This window comes from Balearica regulorum, chromosome 1 (assembly GCF_011004875.1).
Source record: "Balearica regulorum gibbericeps isolate bBalReg1 chromosome 1, bBalReg1.pri, whole genome shotgun sequence".
Classification (NCBI taxonomy): Eukaryota; Metazoa; Chordata; class Aves; order Gruiformes; family Gruidae; genus Balearica; species Balearica regulorum.
Genome location: NC_046184.1, coordinates 155,987,021 through 156,009,757, shown reverse-complemented (window position 1 = coordinate 156,009,757; position 22,737 = coordinate 155,987,021). Strand labels below are relative to the sequence as shown.

Sequence of the window (22,737 nt, the reverse complement as noted above, 5' to 3'; positions counted from 1 at the left end):
AAACCTGTTTAATTCCTGAGTATTTTCTGAATAATTCTTTCTTCCAGTCTGAATAATTATTCTTCATTTTCATCTCATTCCATATCTATCTGGAATACTTGGGGGGGATGTGGGGGAGGATAAATGTATTTTTTCACAAGATGCCATCAATTAACAAACGGATCATTCCTATCTTTCATTTCCTTCCCTTAGGAATAGAGAAATAATAACAGATTTCCTGCTGAACTATCTCTGTCTACTTTAAAGGAGATAAACGGTTGGTATTGCCTAGGTAATGGCACCAAATATGAACAAAGTCCATCAATCTAAAATAGCCTTATTCTCTTACAAGACCTGTGTGGTCTGGGACAAAACCCCAAAGGACCACGACTCCATTAATCCTGTAGGTCTTAGACTCTGTTAGAAATCTGAAGCTGCACAGACAGTGATTTTTTTCTCCAATAATATTATTTGTATGAGCTGTATTTATATTTAATTCAACAAGAGCTAAGTGGTATTGCTGATATATCCCTTAAAAGACTCTCAGCAAAGTCAAAGACTGACCTCTGGATATCATTTTACACTGAGAAGAAATCATTTATCTAATTTTCTGAGGAAGGAGGAGGAGAAAGGGGAAAAAAAAAGTGATCTTTGTACAACTGTAATCAGGGTGGATATTATCACACAGGCTTTCATTAACAACACCACCACCAAGAAATAAATAACAATAGATTTGCCGACTGTAGAGTCTTCAACAAAAAGCATGGAAAACATCTTTATTGCAAAAGAAATGGAATTGAAATTCTGATACAGTTTTTGTCTCGGTTTCGGCTGGTTCGGAATCAACCTCCAAACAAAGAAAAACCTACACTCTCGCTAGGTGTTGGGGTGTTTGGGTTTTGCAGGGAGCTGTGGACCGAAACCTGCCTCAGAGAGGTGTCAGAGTGCCCAGCCGGCCAGATTAGCCAGCGCTTCAAGTGTTTGGTCAGAATACTAAAATAACATTTTAATGTAAATCTATTTGGCCATGCAAAGAGATTTATTCTTCCCAGCTGAGCTGTATTTCAGGGCACAATCTATACTGTCCTTTAATGTGTTCTTCCTCAGACAGTTATTGCCCTTTAATTGTAACAGAATGACAAAGTGAAAACATAAAAGCTCTGTGATTTTTTCAAACCCAGCTAATGCTAAAATTTCAGAATGACTGTTTCGATTTTAAAAGCCACAGTACTATTAAAGCAGCTATCCAAAATGTAGCACTACTAGACAGTATAAACCTTTAAATGAGCCAGGGATCAAATATGTATGTTTTTTAATTTAAGCCAGAGGCCAATTACATAAGTGGGTCACTTGAAAAAAGTTGACAAAAAAAACATTTAAGGAAAGCTGCATATTCCATTTTGCCAATGTCAAAGCCAATGAGCATCACTAGCTCGGCAAGCTTGGTTAATGAGGTTGCAGGCAGAGCAAGCATTTTAAGGGAACCTTTTCTAGGACCATTTGGTAGCCCCTTCCCCAGTCTCAAGCCATTCTTCTACAAATTTCAAACAGGTGAAGACTTTATTGCATGTGACTTATTTTTTAAGGCTGTTGATGCCAACCCATAATCTTCATTCTACTTAAGCAAAAGAAGAGATGAAGTGAGCAGAGTATGTGCTTGCTTGGCAAACTATCTCAGGAACATGATGATGGCTGGAAGGCAAGCAGCACCGCTCCCTTCCTTCCGGCATTGCTTCCCACAGGCTTCCCCAGGGCACTCCCTCACTGCAAACCCAGGCTATGGGCGCTCTCTATGCCCTCTGACTAAAGGCCAAGTTTGTTGGGAAGGGTTCAGGACAACTCCTGTTCACCCAAAGCAAACATCTTTGGCATATTATATATGCTTGTACTACATCAACACGTCTCCCTCCCATACAAGAGATGCTGTGCCTGAGAGAGATGGTGAAGCAGGTACACCATGACCAGGTACTTGCAGATCAGTCCCCTAGTATTGAGAAGATACTCATTGCTTGTTCTGAGTAATCCACAACAGCAGAAAATTATACTTCATTCCCCAACCATGCAAAGACATAAAAAGACTTTCTAATGCAAATAACAGAGTTGCAAATCTGCACACCCTTCTTCTGCTTAACTTTGCCCTTCGCACTGATATTTATGTTGTTGGGCATGATGTATCTTCCTTCATGCATCTGATTAAGGATTTCCTTAGAGACTTATGATATGTTAGCTAAATGGTCGCATATTTTAGGATAATCTAACATTAATACTTCTGAGATCTCAAGTACATTTGACCTTCTCCAGTTCTGCTGAAAAGAAATCAGGTAACTGTAGGAAAATGAATCTATTAATTTCCCGGGAACAAAAAATTGATGATAGCAAAGAAGAAAAAAGCAAGGACATTCTGTTACATCATTTATTCACTTTCACAATACCATTCAGTATCATCTTTCCAAGTACTACTGTTCACAGAATTAACTCTTTGGATCCTGATACTCATTTTGAGGAATATCTTGCCAAGAAATGGATTAGATTTTTTTTTTTATTAAAGTACCATTAAATATGAAAAGAGGTATCAGAAATTCATCTACACTTTTACTTTATTAAAAAACTGTGAATTATGGAATGAAAAAGTTGCATATTTTATATGCTTAGACCTAGGGAAGCAGTGAGTAGAAAAGATCTCCTTCTGCTATACCTATCATGAATACATCTGGATAATATAAAAGAAGAATTGAAGGCTTGAAGAATTCCTGTACAATCACATTTCCCTAAAGGTATACATAGTTCAACTCCTCATCCCAAAATGACTAACCCCCTAATCTGAATAGAGATTTTGTTGTTTAATACAGCTCCACAAACCACATGCTATTACCTTAGAAAAACAAACCGTGTTCTCAAATAACGGCAAGGTGATAAAGGTACATGACAATGCACAAAACATTTAAAGGGCTGACAACAGCCTGCCAGCATAAACAGCGTGAGATTAGGCTGTAGACGCAGCCACAGCGAGCACTGCAAAGATGCTGGGCTCAGTAAACTCCCGTCTCGGGTTTGTTTGATGCCCCTTAGTCGAGGGAATTCGAGATCTGAAAATACTTCAAAATCAAAAGCTGGCACATAAAATGCATTGTTGCCTTCACTTCATAGCACTCCCACCCCCCAGAAAAACCCCAACAAATCAAGAGAAAACTCAAAAATCCCAAACAAATGGACAGGAAAGGGGAAAGGAGAAAGGGGGGAAAAAAGAAGGGAAGGGAAGGGGAAGGGGGAAGGGAGAAAGGGAGAAAGAGCAGTATCGGAGTCGGTGGGAGACCCAGTGCATTCCCCTTTTCGGCCCAAGCACATCTGTTAAATTACTGCTCTGGGAATAGGGATGTACACAAACAATTTATGGCCTGCTCTGCATCCATGAATAAGATGTATTATATTACTTATAAAAATTACAGTAAACATCTTGACTACCAGAACGTGTATCTGACAGGGCTGTGTCAGGTCATGAGCTTTTGAACACAAACTGTTAAAATCCTATCTAGCTCCAGTATCTCTGTAAAATGATGTCCTAGCTAAGCCCTGGCCTAGTTTTCTACCCCTCCTAGTGTTTCTGAGACCGACATCACAGAGTTCATTGTTTTCTTCTTGAATGATAGAAAAGTGAGTTTTAGTTTCAAGACAGCTGCATTTTGAGGGTTGGGCTTTTTTTTTTTTGTCCAACTTATTAAAATGTATGGATACCTCTGCTGCACCTCGATGCTAGCAATATAGCGATAAATTAGCCGTTTTGTTTATGCCAGAATGAGCAGGGAAAGTAATATCCTAAGGCACTCCAGTATTACTGCAAGGCTAGTGCGATTTTCGAGGCATTAGGCTGAAGGCTGTCGTGCTTTAACCCCAGCCAGTACCTAAGCACCAACCACCGCTTGCTCACCTCTCCTTACCCCAAGGGGATGGGGAGGAGAGTGGAAAAACACTCCTGGGTTGAGATAAAGACAGTTTAATAGGATAACTAAGGAAGAAGAGGAGGAGGAGGAGGAGGAAGAGGATGATGATGATGATGATAATAATAATAAACAACTCTCTCAAACAGATGATTTACAAATGCAATTGCTCACTATCTGTGGAAAAAAACCCTGATGCCCAGTCTCTTTCCAAGCAGCGAATCTGCCTTCTGGCTAGCCTCCCCTCTAACTTACACAGGGAGCATGACACTGTATGTCAGGGAATATCCCTTTGGCCAGCCTGGGTCAGCTGTCCTGGCTGTGCTCTCCCAGCTTCTTGTGCACCTGGCAGGGCGTGGGAAGCTGAAAAGTCCTTGACTTAGTGTAGGCACTACAACTACCTAGCAACAACTAAAAACATCAGTGTGTTATCAACATTATTCTCATACTAAATCCAAGACACAGCACTATACCAGCTACTAGAAAGAAAATTAACTTTATCCTAGCCAAAACTAGGACAAGGCTGAGCAAGTCCTTTCAACAAAACTATACTGTAATCTTCCAGGAAATTCAACACCTATTATGTCTTATTGCTATAATGAAATAAGTAAACAAAACTAATGAAAATGAGACATTCTTAATAATTCTCTGGGTAAATCCATGACATAGATATGACAGAACTGACAGGGTATCAGAAAGCTCCATTTGTGCCCATAATTTTCAGGTAATAATTGTAGCAGTGCCATTTGTTCCACTACAGCTGGTCTGCTGCGGATGTTTTTAAAAGCAGCACTAAATATTGAACTTATTTCATCATTAAAGCAAACTATTTAAGCATGGTCATTTTTATGCTACACATTTTCACTGGAGTTACAGACAGATATCTCTCAACATCTAATCTTGCAGCTTTTACCCTGGTAAATCTCACTGGATTTCAGTGGGAAGTTTGTCAAAGTTAAATGCTGTGTAAATGGGATCAGTTTTTTATATACCCCCTGACTAAACAGAGAAAGCCCCTATATTAAGCGATCTTTTTGTCAAACCTTAAAAACAAAAAAATGGCATTCGATATCTCCTAAACATCTTATTCAGTAATTTCTACATTTAATATTTAATGCAGTTAATTTGCGCCTAGTTTCTGTGACATACAACCTGTTTTATACACAGCATGTACCATTGTGGCTATAACTGGGACGTGAGCATTAATTTATATTAAATGCATTTCCATCTCCATTTTAAAAGTACTTGCTCAGAGCATTTGTAAAATTACCAATATTTTAAACTAAGAAATTAAGAAATATTTAGAGTGGCAGACATTACATGAAATAGTTACCAGTCCTCCGATTTTTAAGGAGGTGGCAGAAATAAGTCACACCAGTACCTAACTTCCTTGAAACTGCAGAAAAGGCAATGCACAGAATTAGTCCCTCTCCTACTAACAGGTGATCCTTGCTCAAGACTTCAAAAGTCCCCATGGGGCTAAATGAGATCCGCAGGCCATAGTATTACAATGACAAAACCTAAACTAATGTAAATTGTTGTTATACTGCTGAGGTCTCAGCTTATGCTAACTCCTGATTCACATCATTAACTTTACACATCATAAGTAATTTGAATCACTAAACACAGCGGTAACCTCCAGACTCGCTTTCCGCCATAAATCCCTGATCAGACTAAAACTCACGTAAAGTGTATATTGTTGGACACAGGCCTGTGTCATATGCATTCTTTTTACAAGCCCAGGACCATGAAAAAAGAGGAAATTCAAGATCATGCTAGTCTAGGTTTTGCCTAGGAATCCTCCTAGCTACTGTATGGACACAGTAGGTAAGTATTGCGGCTAAGCATGCTCGACTAGAGCCCACCAGTTCCCCCACTTGTGGGGAAATTACACTGTCAAAGTTGGCACCAAAGTGGCCAAAAGGCATTTCCTGTGAGAATCCCTGGACCACTTGGAACAATGGCCAGTCATGTCACGTAGGATGCCTCAGCTCAGAATGGCCGGGCCACCCTACTCCTGCTCCTGGCGTAAGAGCACCCAAGGGAAAGGCCAACAGCATGGCACATCACCAGAGCTGCGAAAAGGACACACGTCACGGCTTAACTGCCCACAACTTTCGATGTGAATACAGGACACGACATTGTGCACAAAAGGAGAAGCCCTGTACAGGCATAGAAGTACAATCTGATGTGGCTTACGCAAACAAAGGAGAAAAGAGACAGAGGCCTCATGGAAGTCAGGAATAATGTCTAAAATATGCTGGCATGAAAACATTTTCAGAGAAAAAAAATACAAACCCCTTCCAATTCTTCTTAGTTTCCTTATAATGTACATGACAACATACAAAACCCCAAACAATTATATTTATAAGAATGAACAATTGATATTTTGAACTTACATATGACGTAATAATCTTTGTTCTTCTGAAATTCCAGGCCCCACAGATTAGGACTGAACTCTTGAAATTTGATGGTAAACTTAACATCTTGATCTGGCTTGGCACAGTTGAGTAGAGGTGTATTGTCCTTTTTAATAGCACAGCTATCTGCTTGGTCTTTATCAACCATGTAGACCTTATAATATTCATATTGGCCAACAGTTTTAGAGTCCACCTTTGGGCATATAATATCCAGTTTGTCTCCTATCTGTGGATATAGTACCAATCCTTGTCCAGGAAGGAATCTAAAAAAGAAAGAAAGAAAGAAAGAAAGAAAGAAAGAAAGAAAGAGAAAGAGAGGGGAAAAAAAGTGAAAATGTGAGACACTTGATAAAATCTCATCCAGAAAAGTATCAATTGCAATGGACAGAAAGGAACAAACACACAGTTTCCAAAACCAAAATAACAGATTGAGCAAACCAGATCTCAATAGTTTGGGTCTGACTCAATTTAATATCAACAAGATGTTTATTTAGATCTTGGAAATTACAGATGGATTGAGTTTTATAGTCTTCAATCCCAGTTTTGGGAACTCTAGAAAGTTTTACTTCTCTGGCAGGCACTGCAGTTTGTTCCACATTTGGCCATTTACAGCAGCTAGTACAATGTCTGATGGGCTACAATCCTGTTTTTCTCCTTTGGTAACATTTCTACTATTCTTGCACATATTTTGCTAATTTTGGACATGGGAGAATGACAAGAATAAATCTTTCAAACCCCCTGAGCAGCCATGTGGGAAAGGAAACAACTTGGACTCTAAGAGTTAACAACATACTAAGATTGATGTTACTAGTATAACACAAAGGAACATCACTCACTCACCAGGACCACGTTTACAGACCTGGGGTGGACAGAGATCTACATGACCCAAGGACCACACATGCTTCCGATAACACACTTTTCCAAAACAGTGTAACACTAAAATGATTTCTTCTCTTCACAATGCCACCATTACCATCATTATTTTAGCTGTTTTTTTATTTCTTGTGCTACAAGTGAAACATGGGTGTGCTTTTGGCTTAGTATAGATGAAGACTTCTTACAGAAACTGGCAGTGAGCTTTAATGTTTGGGGTTAGACTCGATATTGTATCTATCTTACTCGTATTAATTAATTACTAGGCAAACTTCACCACTTCTTCACGAAAGAAAAATATAAATAATTATTTATAGAATTGATTAATCTACAAAATGAGGATCCTTGTTCTCACAAAGACAAAAGCCACAGCAGGTTCGTTCGTTTCTTTCTCCTTAAGATATATTTGTTCCAATTAAGGCCAAGAAGTCCGTGTTTTAGAACTACAGCCAACAACACAACATCCTTGAATGCACAGACCTAAAAGCCTGACTTTCTTTCCTCTTTCTCCTGCCTGCCAGCCTTTTCCAAAGATCTTCCTTAATGGAGAATCAGCCTGAAAAACCAACTGAAACAATCGCTGCCTAATGAACACCCTTCTCCAAGTGCTAGCATTTAAGCAGCACACGTAGTAAATCTAGCTTATTCACAGGCAGCCTTTCTGGAAACTCTAAATTGAAGTATTAAGGGCCAAGCAGAACAAAGCCGTAGGCGTCAGTGACCTCCAGCCTCTGGCTTGGCTAAAGCAGCCCACCAGCACGTAGTAGTACTGGGGTAAAACTTGCTAAATTAGAGAAAAGGATGATGCAACGCCCCAAATTTTGAATCCATCATTTACAACCGCTCGCTCCCACACAATGCAAGTTTATGATCTGTGCTAATTGAGCGGGATTATTTTCACTCACAAAGCCTGTGTAAGAATTATATTTGTTGTGAAGCAGCACGTAGCAGGACAAAGACATGTAATTACAGATTTGGGGAAAAAGAACAATGGAATGTTATGGCAAGAAAAGCGACTGTTGATGTATAAATCAGTGCGCTCTTTTGTGTCATGCAGTGTAATTTCCAGACTACAGAAACTAGGCTTGGCCACGGCTGTTCAAACTGAGATGCGCTGGAGATGGGCATCCAGCTCTCGGGCACGCCAAAGGAATGCAGTGACTACCACCTCCCGAAAGCCAAAGCAGTGGAACAAAGGGAAAGGTGGAAATGCATCCTCCTCGGAGTCACCGGCCTGGTGAGCGCCGACTGAGGGAGAGGCCAGCTCTGCAAGGGCGCCGAGGAAATGGCAGGAGGAAGACCCCAGCCAGCAAGCGTTCCCAAGGAGCCGCACGGGCTCTCCTCAGGGACCGACTCTGACCAGGCAAAGGCTAAGGGACAGGGTTTCTGAGCTGACCTCTGTCACCTCTGACTGTCCTTACCACCTTGTCTGACCACAGCCCCATTTTACATTGCTCCTGTGCAGCAGCGTTGTACCAGAAAGATGGAAATTACTCGTATTCCCCCATCTGCACGCCAGAACAAAGGCTGGTGACTGTATGATCCCACCGCTGCCAATATTTCTTCTTGCCAGTAATTCTTCTTCATGTTTTGGGAATATGTAATATGAAACACATGAGATTTCAGAGGACCGGATCTTTGTTTTTAAATTAATCAATATAGATTCCCATGAATAATAAATATGAAATTCATGAGGCTAGAAACACGCACCTGTTTGTTATTATCAATAATATGACCTAAAAGCTGCCCTGAAAACTAAAAAAAACTGGTTCTAATTTTAGATTTTGTGTATATATGTGTGTGATGAAGCAGCAGCGGTGTACGTTCTCCATGCAAACTTTGAGCGCAAACAGGATGGGTTCAGAGACGGCGTGCCAGGCAATCCTCAGAAACAGCTACCGGAGAGAAAGCATGCTTGTGTGCCTTGGTTAAGTTGCCAGGAATTGCCCCATAAATGGCAGAGGACAGAACCACCCCCAACAGACAGCTAAAACACATTTTACAAGAGCTTTAAACCGACGTGCTCATTAGACTTTATGGCAGGGGAATATTCTCGCTATGGCTCTGAAGTCTGTACAGTTTGAGAACTAAACTCGATAAATCTCCTTCCACTTGAGTTTCTGAACTTGGAGGATCTAACGCTGACGGGATTAGGAAAGAAAAAAAGCTGAAAAGGAAAGGATTAATCTGAGAACTTGATTGTATTGAAACTTTTTCCACAGTTTGCAGTTTGGATCATGACCTTTGCGAGAAAGCTATTTTTCCAATTTACTTTCCTTATATTCTTAAAATAAAGCACAAATATGGATGGAGAGAATAAAAAAATTCACCTCGTGCATTTCAGTTCGACCACAGTGCCGATTAGTAGTAGGCATAATTATTATTCCTGCATTCATGTAACACTTTTGCTACTGTATTTTCATGAAGACTTTAAATAAATCATTTGCTTAGTACTAAGCATTGTCTGAAACTATTTATGAAATGTCAGGAGGATTAAGGCTACTGTTTTATGATCCTATTTTTGAAAACCTTGTATCTGAATAAAAAATAAAAAAAAGGACAGTGCACATTCAGCCTTGGTAGAGGTTAACAAAAACTTCGGGATTAATCCTGAAACTTTATTTCTGCAAGTGCTGATGTAGCCTTAAGCATTCTGGGATAGCACTTATGAAATGTTTGCCGGATGGCATCTGTAAAAATAAAGTTAATGAACTGGCATTAAAAGTCTGATCAGAATGTGCCTTCACCTAATTAAAAAACTTCTTTCCCTGCCCGCCCCCCAAACAGAAATATAATAAAGATGGAGCAAGACGCTTTCAGAATCCTGTGACCGATGCTGAGCCGGCTGCGCTACTCCCATGGCTGCTCGGGACAGCGAGGCGCTCTGTGAGCGCAGTCAGATATAGTGAGATTAGAGCATTCGAAGAATCTTCCTCGCAGTTAATAAACCTAGTGCTTACTGTGAGAAAGCACAGGAAAGTATATTAAGTACAGTAAAAGCCGTACGATGAAATTCATGCACTGTCTGGCACTTTTGGATACAGAGGGCATTTTTACTGTCAGCCCAAAATTGACATATTGTGGGTGACATTTGACATCTGCGCAAAGCCCGTGGATGTGAAACCCTCCCACGCGTCCAACTAGTCATGCAACTTATCAAATAACAGCAATATGCAGAGTTCCGAAACCCTTTTAAAAATAAGTATTGTGTTAGACTGAAAAGTCAGATAACACACGAACAGAAAATAGGAAGAGTAGTCCATCTGTTCCCCACTCCCACCTATGGTACAATAATTTTCCATACCACACTTATTTTAAGGTCCAGCAGTTCCCGGCACTAATGGTAAGTTAAATTTTATTTTGAAACTAACTAAATAAATAAAAAAATTACGCGCAGTTTCCAACTAATTTCTTAAGAATCTACTTCTTTTTTAGAGAAACTTAACACTTAAACCATATCAAATTATAAAGGAATTTTCCTTAATGATATCCACTCAAACCTGCCTAATTTCATCATAGTAAATTCTCAAAAAAAAAATATAATTTTACCTGTCAGCACTCTTTTTCACTGAGAATGTTCTACTATTCCTTACTACACAGGCTTTTCTGAAACTGTAAAATTATCAACAGATAAAATTCTTAGGGAAATAAATTCTTAAGGAGATTTTGTTAATCAATATTGATAGATGTAACAAATGTGTTGTCATGCTTTTCCCAACTTGCAAAACTATATATATACACACATATTATAAATACATACATGCACATTTAGCTTTAACTATATCCTAGCAATTATAAAATAAATGTAATTTTAGAAAGCCTGTTAGTACTTGTTGTGAGTCTTGTATATTTAACTGGGGAAACAGTGCCAAATTTCTGTGCTTTAATACCTCACCTGAACTAATTGGTGTAGGCAGTTAGCTTTAAATTAACGTAACAAAAATAACCCTAAAAATGCCCGACAATCAAGACGCTTCTTAAAATGCAGCCTGAAACCTTCTGTTGGCGAATCCTACCCACTTAACTTCATGAAGTTTAACTACCAGCCTGACTATAAAGTTATTCATTGAAAAGTTTTATTAAGGAAATGTCATGAATACTAATAACACAGTATGTTAGTCCGTTACTTGTACAAGTGCAAACTGAAACAGAATACAGAACAGCATTCCACGTACAAGTCCTTACTGTTTAAAAAGAATGGTTATTAAATAGTATATGTATTCATCATCTGGCTTTTGAGAAAATAACAACATTCATATTTTGAATATCACTTTGCCACAGGAGAAATATTTAAGCAAGGCAAAGGGCCAATCAGCTTGACGCAAAGCAAATAAAAGTTCCAGGAAAAGGTCCTAGTCATTTCGGTGAAGTAGCAGTGGGCTAATCACAGCCTGTTGAATGAGATGAAAACCAGTTTACTGATTCCCAAAGACTTTGAACTGAATTAAATCCAAAAACACAGACCAGAGCTTTCTGTAAGGGTCCTTTGCTCCATACAGACCTTTGACATTAGTTTCTGTCATATTCAACATCATATACAAACACATGCCGTGTGGATATAAGGTGTAGGCCAGCTGTAAACCTGAAATGCTTTTTTTGCAGAAGCTGTGATTTTATAGGACTGATTTCACTCCAGTTTAAATGGATTAAGCGAATGTGAATTCAGTGAGAAGATGATCAGTAACTGCTGTGGAACAGACAAACAAGCTTCATCAAAAAAGATAAATGTGCAGTCTCAAAATGGGTACAGAATTTACTTAAAAAGAAAGGCGCTACTCTTACAGGAAGTCTCTGCAAGAAAAATTACCATCGTTTGATGCAGCAAGGCGACAGACTGGCTTTATACACAGACTAGCAAATGAAACTTTGAAAACAAAAGAAATACAGCATTTCATATTAATAAAATTCTTTTAAGTGAGTTTTGGAAGCTACTTTTCTTTGCTAGTGCAGTATTATTAAATTATTTTAATACTATAACAAAGTTTTACAGAACATGCTAAATAGGCATGGGTTTGAATTTAAATAAAATTTAAGAAGTTTAATCTGCTGACCTTTATTTATATGTAACATTTTTCCACGCAGTTAATGAAACTATTCATGTAAGCAATGGTTACTTGCATTAATAGGACTTGCAGGCTAGAAACTAAATGGAATTCAAGCAAATAAATAAACAAATATATTCACGCTCATCCCTTAAGATCTTTAATGGTAAGTATCACGTTACACAAAGCCAGATTAAAAAATACCATAACGCAAGTTCCTAAAGCTGCAGCTCTTGTATTTCTGACTTCCACTGGAAGGGAAGAACCTCTTTTTGGGGCTCGGGCTCTCCTGCAGTAAAACCTGGAGCAAGCCCATAAATGCTTTGAAACAGTCCCCTGAAACTGTATCTCATCTCCATCCCAGGGCTTGTGGTACCTCCTTATCCTCCCCCTTTCTCCCCTCCAAAGGAGCCCATCTTCTTTCGGACTACCCAGGGGAAAATGCTTGCAGTGGACTGAAAAAGGGAATGGTCAAGGGTTTATTTTGTTTTAATCACCACCCTGGATACAAAATGGTAGTGTTGCCACCATTTCGAGCGTCTCAAGTAGCCGTGCAAATGGATGCCATTCTTGGTGCCTTCTCCTGGACCTATTCTTATTGAAATTGGTTGCAATACTTCCATTGACTTCAGTAGGGCAAGACAATGTAATGTTTACAGCTGAAATCTTAAAAACAGACACAAGAATTACTCTGCAGCACTATTATGTTTTCCCAAAATTTTAAGTGGAGAAGGAACAAGGAGCATGTATGAAATTTTAGCTTTTTTTATTTATCAATTCATCGCACTACTGTTTGCAAAATATTAGAGGAAAGCATTTAAAATACAACAAAGGATTTCTAACAGGCATAAAATAAGGATGGGCCGAGAGTGCACACAATTCCCCCCAAAGAAAACATTTTTTTTGCATGGACCTGCAGGATTTGACAGTCAAATTGTACCATCACATCACAGTCCTACAGGCACAGAGCTTCCACTGCATAGAGAGACACCCACTCTTGAGAGACACTCTTCAAACACATCAGAAAATGCCCTGACTGGTCTCCTAGAAAGATGTGTCATGGGTTTCCTTCACCAAATAACTCATGTGACTATTGCTGCTGCAGAGATACAGAACCTCACTTCTTTGCTCCATTCACCTTAGGATGGTCACAAGTCTAAAGGCGCTTTGCATTTGAGAGAGAGCACAAAACCTGCAGCTAAGACAGGATATTTGGCAAGACCTGTACCCCTTTCACCGCTCATGTATACAGAAGGTCACCTGCAACCCAGCACCAAACACAACTTACTGGAGACACTCTCTCCAAGAGAAAATCTGGTTCCTCAAAAGCCATGATGTACGAGGTTACGGACGTGATCTCATTCTGTGGAAAAAGAAAACAAGCCAAAGAAGGTGCCGCAGACTCTCCTTCGGGGCTGCCTCAGTCCTGGGCTCTGGCAGAGGTAGCTGACTCTGCAACTCCTGTCCAGGGGATCGTGGCATCTCGGGGTGACCATGGACTCGGGGGTGCCAGGAGCCCACTCTCCCCAGCCCACTCCCGCCTTCAGCCGCCCCGGCGCGCAGCTGCCAGAAGGGTTTTGCTGTAAGACAGCGTATCTGTTTCAACTGGACGCCATCTCCGCCTGCAAGAGATGGTTTTGTTTTGCTGGAAAGCTGCCCTTTCCCTCGCTGCTTGGCTCTCGCTCGCAGAACAAAGCAAAAACCCCACTTAAATAACTAAAACCTTCAGACCAACATGTGCTTTACCCTAATGTAAATCCAGGGTGCGAATCCCTCTCATAAAAAGGCAGCATGTTTTCCTCTGCCTTAAAAAAAAACCCTCTGAGAGCAAACACCTATCTGTCTGTTTTTCCTTCTACAATGGGAAACAAGATCTGGGCTTTTTGCAGAACGCGCAGCCTGGCTTAGAACATTTACCACATGAGTACGGCTTGAAATCCTGAAAAGATGTACGATTCGATTTTTTACCAAGGTTGACAAAGGAATTTTTTTTAAAGATATAGATTTTATATTCAGTTTTCATACATGACCTCCACACAAAGCACTATTAATAGCAATTAACTTTTTGCATTATTGTGCAGAAAGCAATTACTGCTCTGCTAAAAGTACTTAAAGCACTAGAGAATTCTGATCCATTTACAAAATCAATTCTGGTTACCACAAAAGAACTGCTAATGTGCTTCAGGACGGTCTCCCAACTAAGGGGGGGGAAAAAAAAAAGACGGATATGACCAATATTCTATGTTAAAGTGTATTATATTAACATTTCATCAGCATTTACAGAAATACGAACCCTCACAACTGTGCTGGACTTGCTCAGCTTCAGCAAACAGCGAATCACTCCTCAAATCATTGCTTGCTAGCTCTCTCTCATGCACAAGCATGGAAACACACACAGGCACATTCTTCTTTTTATTGCGTTTCAGCAGAAACACGCTTTCTTCATAGAGTTTAAAAACTGCAAGTGGCTGCAGTGGAGAGTCAATTTGTATAAATGGCTTATTCTGAGGAATTTCTGAAAGAGAAAACACTCAGTAGGTGCATTGTAATTAGTTGCTCTTTCTAGTTACCTCTTGACAAATGATGCATGCAGGTCTGGATGAGAGCCCAACTCTTGACCCATGCCACCACTACACACTTTAGTACTTCAAGCAGAAACCCCTAGCCTCAGCATTCTTTTCATTTTGTTTTTCCAGAAACGTGGTGCTGGTAATGCACGACATGAGAACCAGACATGATTAGCAAAGTTGGAATTCTTTCAGAAGTGCTTCGTATAGCTATGTCCTAAATATATCTGAGGAAAGCTTCCTGTCTTCAATTCTTTCCAAATATGTAGCATGTTTCAGGACTGGGTTAAGGGACAGAACACGGAAATACACACAGCAAACGTTCCCACAATGCTTAACGATAAAGCTTTGGTAACATTTATAAACCTTTCAAACAGAAGATGCTCATGTGATCACTATTTTAAATAAGGGAGATTACAAGCCTATCGAGAAATGCAACTTTTGCCACAAAAAATACCCTTAAAAAATAAACATTTTTTGGATAGCACTTTACTGCCCCCTTTTGCACTTTAACATTAGAACAGGTTTTAACACGAACATATGTCTGAGAAAGACTGTGAAGATACGTGGTAAGATGACAGGGCGTCATGTTTGCACACTAGCAGATTATCAGGCACTGCTTTGGGGACATCTTCCACTTGCCTATACTGTAAACAAATGAAACATCTAGCTTTCATTGTCCCTAATCTTCCATGGAAGAGATCACTAATGGACGGTTTAAATTGCCATTTTCCATTTTAATCTGCATGTATATGGGCAACTGGGAAAGAAGGGGATATTGCTCATTAACACTAGTTGTCTCTCCAGCACAATTTTCTAAAGCAAAGATCATCTGCAACTTGAATTTGGTTTTATTCATCAAGAAGAAAAGAATGACAAAGGGCTTTCCAGTCTGAGGCCATTCATGTGTTAGCAATCCCTTAACTGAAAGGATGGGTGTATCCTTCAGCAGGAAACTTCACAAACTGCCAGGCAGGAGTATTTTCATGAAAGGTGAAGACAAGAAGCCTAGACATTCAAATACCCTGCAAGCCTACAGGCATAAACCCATTCTGCAACTCCGCACTGCAATTACAGTCAGTACAGAATCCATGTAGATATATGTCCACATATATCTACAAAAGGTAATAAATCTGTAGTCTAGTGGCCAGTTATTTACAAAATACTAATTCATTATGACAGAGCCAGAGGGGCACCCGTCCTGCCCCAGCCCTCAGCTTCCATTTGACAAAGTCCATGTGCTGCTGTGTACACTTATATTTAAACTTAATCCATTTTCCTCTGTCATCCTACAATTACAATACAAGTCACAATAATATTAAATTTCACTGCCTACAGCATTGCACAATTGAACCATTACTGTAATGAAAACTGACTCCCTTTGATATTAACACTGGTGTTTTCTCTCATTTGCTAGCCATGAAATACAGGAAGAGACCAATGTTGTTTTAATTAAAGAATTGTTGTTCAAAATATGCTACTGGGAATATTAAAGCAGTTCTTTGCTCTCACAGCAAAGATAATCAGGTATTTATATGGTTTGGATTTTTGAGGAAAAAAATAAAAATAAAACAAATCTGTGCCGTGAATTCTGTGTAACACAAAACCACTGCCCTACTTGACTTGTGCTGGCAGTGGCAGGGTGTGCCAAACCCAAGAAAGATGGCGCTTTGTTGAAAAGATGCAGAGCACTAGTTAGCATGGAACGGAAAGTCAAACCAAACCATGTGCGCTTCTTACACAAGTCACTAAAGTCTTTGCTTTTAGAAAGCTAACAGAGAGCAGCTGGCATTTGCCAAAGAACCACTTTTCAAAAAGGGCACTATAAATCACAAGACAGAAACAATAAAACCAGATTGTTCTATTGCTGGGCCTTTCTGTGCTCTTCTCCACCTTTTCCTATTACAGAAACAAATCTTATGTCAGCCACAATACAAGGATACCAACCAAAGTTTGCAGTCTTCCTTCTCTTAACTACAATTTGTTCGCACCTGTACAGTCTTGTTCCAAGACATGCTCCGAGCAAAGTCTATAAAAGAGGGCGGGGACTGTCTTGTTACTTGATGAGACATTAATAATCGGTGATTATATCTCAAATTCAAAGAAAAATATTCAGTTGCTTTGCAGTTGTTAGAAAATATATTAGCGCATACCATTTGCCTGCATAAGTAAACACTGGAAGTAGAACACTTGGTTAACTCACAACTTTCAGGAGAAGTTATGCCAAATCAGTAACAGCACTGTATGACAAACCAAACCTATTCTGGCAAATCATTGGTATGCAAAGATTTTCAGAATCCAGTTACAACTCTCTATCACTCCTGTACCGCATCCTTTTTTCTTTTTATATTAAAAAGACAGTTTTCAGGTGGGAGAAAATTACCTTGACCAAAAATCCAAATGGGAGATCTACAGTCAGTCCGCACTTGCATCTCACATTAAACGCAAGATTCAGCCACTCGCAAGTGTGGAGATCCTACGTTCTCACATTAAATACAAACTTTTCCAAAGTCTGACTGACTTTCAGAAGCAGAATAAAACCGGGCAGCCGCTGCCACTTCCAAGGCAGTAGCAATATCTGACCTACCAAGAACAAGCTTTTGGCCCGCTGCAGGTCTGAGCCTCTCAAATTAAGTTAAACTGAGACAGGAGTAGTTTAAAAATTCCTGTAAAGGTCCAGAAGTGCATGCATCACTAGATCGGACATCCCTGCCCCGGGTGGAAGAGTCCATCAGAGGGGTTCAGCAGACGGCCATGACAGCAGGAGCTCCAGCCACTCCATTTTAACCTGCTGACTACTGGCAAGCTACACGAAAATTAAGACTCATTCCAAGTGCAGACAGAACCATAGCTTCTGACATCATTTTCTGATATTAAAAAAAGAAAATAAAAAAATTAATGAAGCTCCAGAGAGATCTGTATTTGTCCAACCCCAAAAAACCTTTTCACTCTGGCCTTGGTTCAAGACAGCTCATGCTTAAATTCGTTCCGCTTCAGCAAAAATATTCAGCATTCAGCACATGCTCAACATGAGCTTTTCTGAATAAGGATGGTTTCCTGAGTCAAGCCCTAGGAGCACAGTGCAGTCTTGCTCGCCTTGCTGTCACACACCGATCCACAGAATGAAAAAGACTACAATAAGCAACACATTTATGAAGATTTGGTTTTTGTTTTTCTTCCAAAAGTGCCTGAAAACTGTCTGATAGAAGGAACAATGATTACCACTAAAAATCATCTCTTTTAAAATATTTATCACACAGACTAGTAATCGTGCCTGCCAACGTGACCTTCCCTGTTCAGCTAATCTATATAGCTTGGAAAAACCTTGGAAAAAGAAACCCCCAAAAACCTAAAGGTCAAGTGTTGTGCAGTGATTAAGCTAGACTGCTTCTGAACTAAACTGAAATTAATTAAACATGAAGAAAGCAACTGAAGTGTGGACAGTGAATGCTATGGGATTGCGAATCCTCAAAAGGCGTCAAGATGTTCCCAACTCCAAATTTACACTTTTATCCAGTCAGGTATAGAAACCAACTGCTGCTCAGGCAGTAGGTAAGCAGATGGCAAGTAGCAGCAAAAATGAAAACGCGAAGCGATGCACCACTCGAAGAGTCAGAAGCGCAGTTATGTGTGCTTTCACCAGTGCTCGCTGCATAGGTTCCTTAAACAAACTGCTTCAAACTTGCAGAACATCAAAAGCCAGATGGGCCTTCCTGAATGAATCCACAGGCAAGGAGCCAGGATTCCCGTTTGCTGCAGAAATAGGCCTGGACTTGATTTGAGTCTTCTCAGCTCTGACAGGCTGGAGTCTGGCAGAACTCCCAATCCAAAATAAAATACCATTCAATTGCAACTGGGCTTTAACTAATAAAAATAATATTTTTTTTTTAAATCCCTCTTATTAGCTTTAACATACACTTCCCTTTATAGTGCATTGTTCACCCTTCCCACTGCTGTTCTTTGGTGTGGGTACCTAAGTAAATGCACTATTCAAACAAAAGCTAACAAAACAGGGAGAAGTAATTTGCAGCATCACAGATTTTTCAGCCTAACGTATCGTTCCATCATCTAACCTATCCTCCTGTGTAAGACAAGCCATACAATTTCTCATTTTCTGTTGACACATGTAAAACTTGTTTATGCTTTAAAGTGTACACAGCTCTGAATCCTACTAAATAAAGTTTTGTAAATCCCACTTTAGCTATTAACCATTAGACATTTAAAAAGAAAACCCATCTTATAGTTATGTGTATGCCATACATCAGGAATGATTCACCTAGCAACATAATACTCTACCAGCCTTTATCTTTTTTGGCCTGGAACCTACATTTAAAACCAAAAGAAAGCATAGACTATTACATCAAAGTTTAAATCAGCTGCATTATAATTACCATGCTGATACCGCAATAAACACTGGGTGTTGGCTGGCCAGGATTGCCAAAAAAGATAGAGGTCCTGCCCTATTTGCTGTCTTTGACAATGTATATAATCACATCAAAGGAAAGTTCTCTGCTTCACAGTTAACACAGGGAAAAAAAAAACCCAACTAATCTGGACATTCTCTTTCCTTGAGTAAAATGATAGATTTTGTTCATTATAGAAAATTGAAATGTTGCCTATAATGAAAAAACAATTATAATGTAAAGCCCTTGCAGGCTAATGTAATACTCACTGGAATCACTGGAGGTATTTTCATGGAGTTGAACAGGAGCTAGACAGAAGCCTTGAACATGTTTATCTACTTGCAACTAGAAATATAAAGCACTAAATGACATTTTCAAATATGGATTTTAAAACTATCTATTGTAATTCTGCATTTAAGTCTGCTCGAAGACTTTTGAAAATCAGGCTAAGGTTGAATATGAAGTTACAAACACAAAAAAATAACAAATAATTCAAAATTACGCCAAAGACACTTCAAGTTTAGGGAACTTGTGTATGTGCGTATGCTTTATAGTTTCAGTTTTGAAGATCTATCCATCCTTGAGGGCAGAGGAGCAACGGGAGAACTGTTTTTTGTTCTGCCATTTTGTTTTCATACTTGGCTTTCAGAAGCATACTGAGTGCAATGTGCTTGTCTGCTCAAAGCCTCTCCGCTGGTTTGGGTTTGGGTTTTTGTTGGGTTTTGGTTTTGTGGGGGTTTTTGTGGGGTTTGGTTGTTTTTTTTGGTGGTGTTTGGGTTTTTTCCCTCCAATTAGAGAAGTGCAAATTGCAAAACCTCTGTGTTTTTAAGTAGATCTTGTAGTTCATGTATGTCAGCGGAAACCGTTCCAGGAGCGCGGAACCTGCAGAGGATCCGGTACGGGGAGCGCCGGCTGCGCTGCGCTGCGCTGCGCTGCCCAGGATGCGCAGTTCCGCACCTACCCTCCGCGCTCCTCTCCGCGCCCTGCCAGACCCACCGAGCCTTATCCGGTACGTTTCTGAAATGTGACATGACAGGCAGGTTCGAAAGCTAAATGTTGGATAATGGTGGGCAAACAAAGGACATCGGTTTTTGCATTATTTCTTTAATTACTTTAACCCTTGTTCGAACAGAAAGCATAAGGCCAGAGTAATTCAGCTTCTCTCTTTGTCATTTGCCTGCCATAAATATGCACCAGTCTGCATTTGAAAAGCTGAAGGAGGCCGCAAGCTTGCTGGACATTTATCATGCTCTGTTCCCTGTTAACAAGCAAATACTTTAGTTGAATGGCCCATTAGCAATCATTGTCAAATGCAGAATGCAAGGTGCTTGGATGTGACCGGCCTGTAAATTAGATGAGGGTGCCCCAGCGCCTTGGAGAATTTCAGCAAATGAATTGGATCTTTTGATATAGATTTGTGAAGGTTAAGCTGCAAGAGAGGAAACGTATCTGAGCACTTCAGGCCCCGAATATTCTGCCAATCTGTTCAGCTCCCTATATGCACTTGTTTATTTTTAATTTGTTAAATCACATCAGCATCAGCAGCTTGACAGTTTTGGTTCTGGAGTTTCCTTTTCAGTCAGAATTGTGAAGCTTTCCAGCTTACTATGGGGTAGGATAAGAATGATAAATTCAAGCATGTAATTAACATCTTTATAAAAAACCTAGAAAATGGATTAAAAAAAAAAATCAACTTAAAAAGTGTCCGAGCCACTGCCAAACAAACAGCATGAATTCCATTTTGCCGAGCTCATCCCAGGCTCATTCCCACTAAAGAAAGACACAACTGTTATTGTAGGCTTCAATGTTTTTTCCCCTTATGTCTAGACTCTGCCTAACAAATGCAGAGTGCTTTCTTTCCCTCCTTAGCAGACAAATGAGCAGGCAATAAAGTAAATATTTCTCGTTTGAATCGTACCCCTGATTTGCAATGTAATGCTGACTTTAAGTTGTGGGTGTTGTCGGTTGGGTAGAAAAGCAAGTCTTAACTATTTATAAGTCTCTTTAAGAGAAAAGGCAAGAAAAACAATCCAAGTAGCTGCACTAGGAGAGGTATTTTACTACCTTTAGAGCTGCAGAGCGCTTGAAATAAATGACAAAACAATGGCTAAATTGTCTGCCGGCTGAAGTCAAGCGGCTGGCAGCAAACTCATCCCAATGATTTGAAGTGGGGGGGGGGGGGGCAGTAGGCAGATCCTTAGCTCATTCATCTCTAGTTTTCAGCCTGCCTTTCGGAAATAAATACCACCTAGAGACTAAGCCAGATAAATTTGGTTATCTACAGCTTTATTGGTAAATAGGAATGGATGCTGGTTTGTTTGTAGGGGTTTTTCTCTTTTATATTTTTTGCAGGCTGGGAAACACAAGAGATGCTGAAGTATCACCTGGCCAAGGCACAGACAATGGAGCGTGTTTATCTCTGCTGCTCCCATGGAGCGCGATGGAGACCACAGCCTGAAACACAACTGGAATCAAAAGGTCTCTGTTTTCTTTCCAGATAACCCCAGTCCTACCTATCCCCTCTGCTCTCTGTTCCTTGCCAGCATGCTCCTGCCCGAAGCCCCAATAGATTAAGGCAACAAACCCCAAGTGCAGCTAATTCTTCAGAAAGGCTGCTGCTAGGGCAGGAGTTAAAAAGGAAAATCTTCCACACCTAACAATTGCAGCCATCTCAAGTTTTAATCGGTCCCCGTCTCGGCAGAAAGCAGTAAATGAAATCTATCTTTACCATATTATACGCCACCAATGAGCAAGAACTGAGCAGCTTTTCTTTACTGCTTTAACCATCCCAAGCCACAAGTAGGCCTTTCATACTTTCTAATCCCGGCCCCCAAGTTTTGTGCGATTCTCACATAATACCTTACAGCCCGGAGCAAGGTCCTTAGTTTCTAACACCCCTTTCAGAGACGTGTCATTTCTAACATCAAGCTAATCTATATGTTGCCATGGCATCACCCTTTATCTGCCTTTACATCTTATGAACTGCATGGATTTACCACATTATTTTTATCTGAAAGACAGAAAATGGTGGTTTTATTGCCATACAATCAGATTACTGCTGCTAGTTTCTCTATGCCTTTTTACCATACTTCAATCAAAAGGGATCAGTTTCTTTATACTCTGCCCTTGATTTACATTACATCTGTAAAGACCTAGTCTGGGTTGTAATCCCCTTATTAACTATGACCAGGGTTGATTTGCCTAAAAATAAAAGCAAATTGTGTCAGACCTTTTCACTTTGTTTTTGATTCGGAACTACAAAATGGATTACTAAAGAAATCTTCAGAGTTCACACGGCTGGTATAGTACTGAATTTAAAATGAGAATTAAACAAGTTAAACATGGGAGCTGTGTCAACGGTTTACATTTTCCATCATGGGAGAAAGGCTGAACTGCGTTTGTCTTTGTGTTCTCCGGCTTTAAAGAGACAATGAAGCCACAGGAGTTTTTCCAAGCTCTTCTAACACTGTCCATTTGCTATCCTCCCTTCCTCTGCTTTTCATGCAACTCCCCACAAA

General features: G+C 39.9%; 1 protein-coding gene across 1 annotated transcript in view; it reads right to left on the bottom strand.

Annotated features, from left to right (window-relative positions):
* Positions 1 to 22,737, bottom strand: part of EFNB2 (ephrin B2) — a 43,441-nt gene that overhangs the window by 14,626 nt on the left and 6,078 nt on the right. The window contains exon 2 of the mRNA XM_075740497.1: positions 6,314 to 6,597. Within this exon, the coding sequence (XP_075596612.1) occupies positions 6,314 to 6,597 (284 nt within the window). The remainder of the gene's footprint in view (positions 1 to 6,313; positions 6,598 to 22,737) is intronic.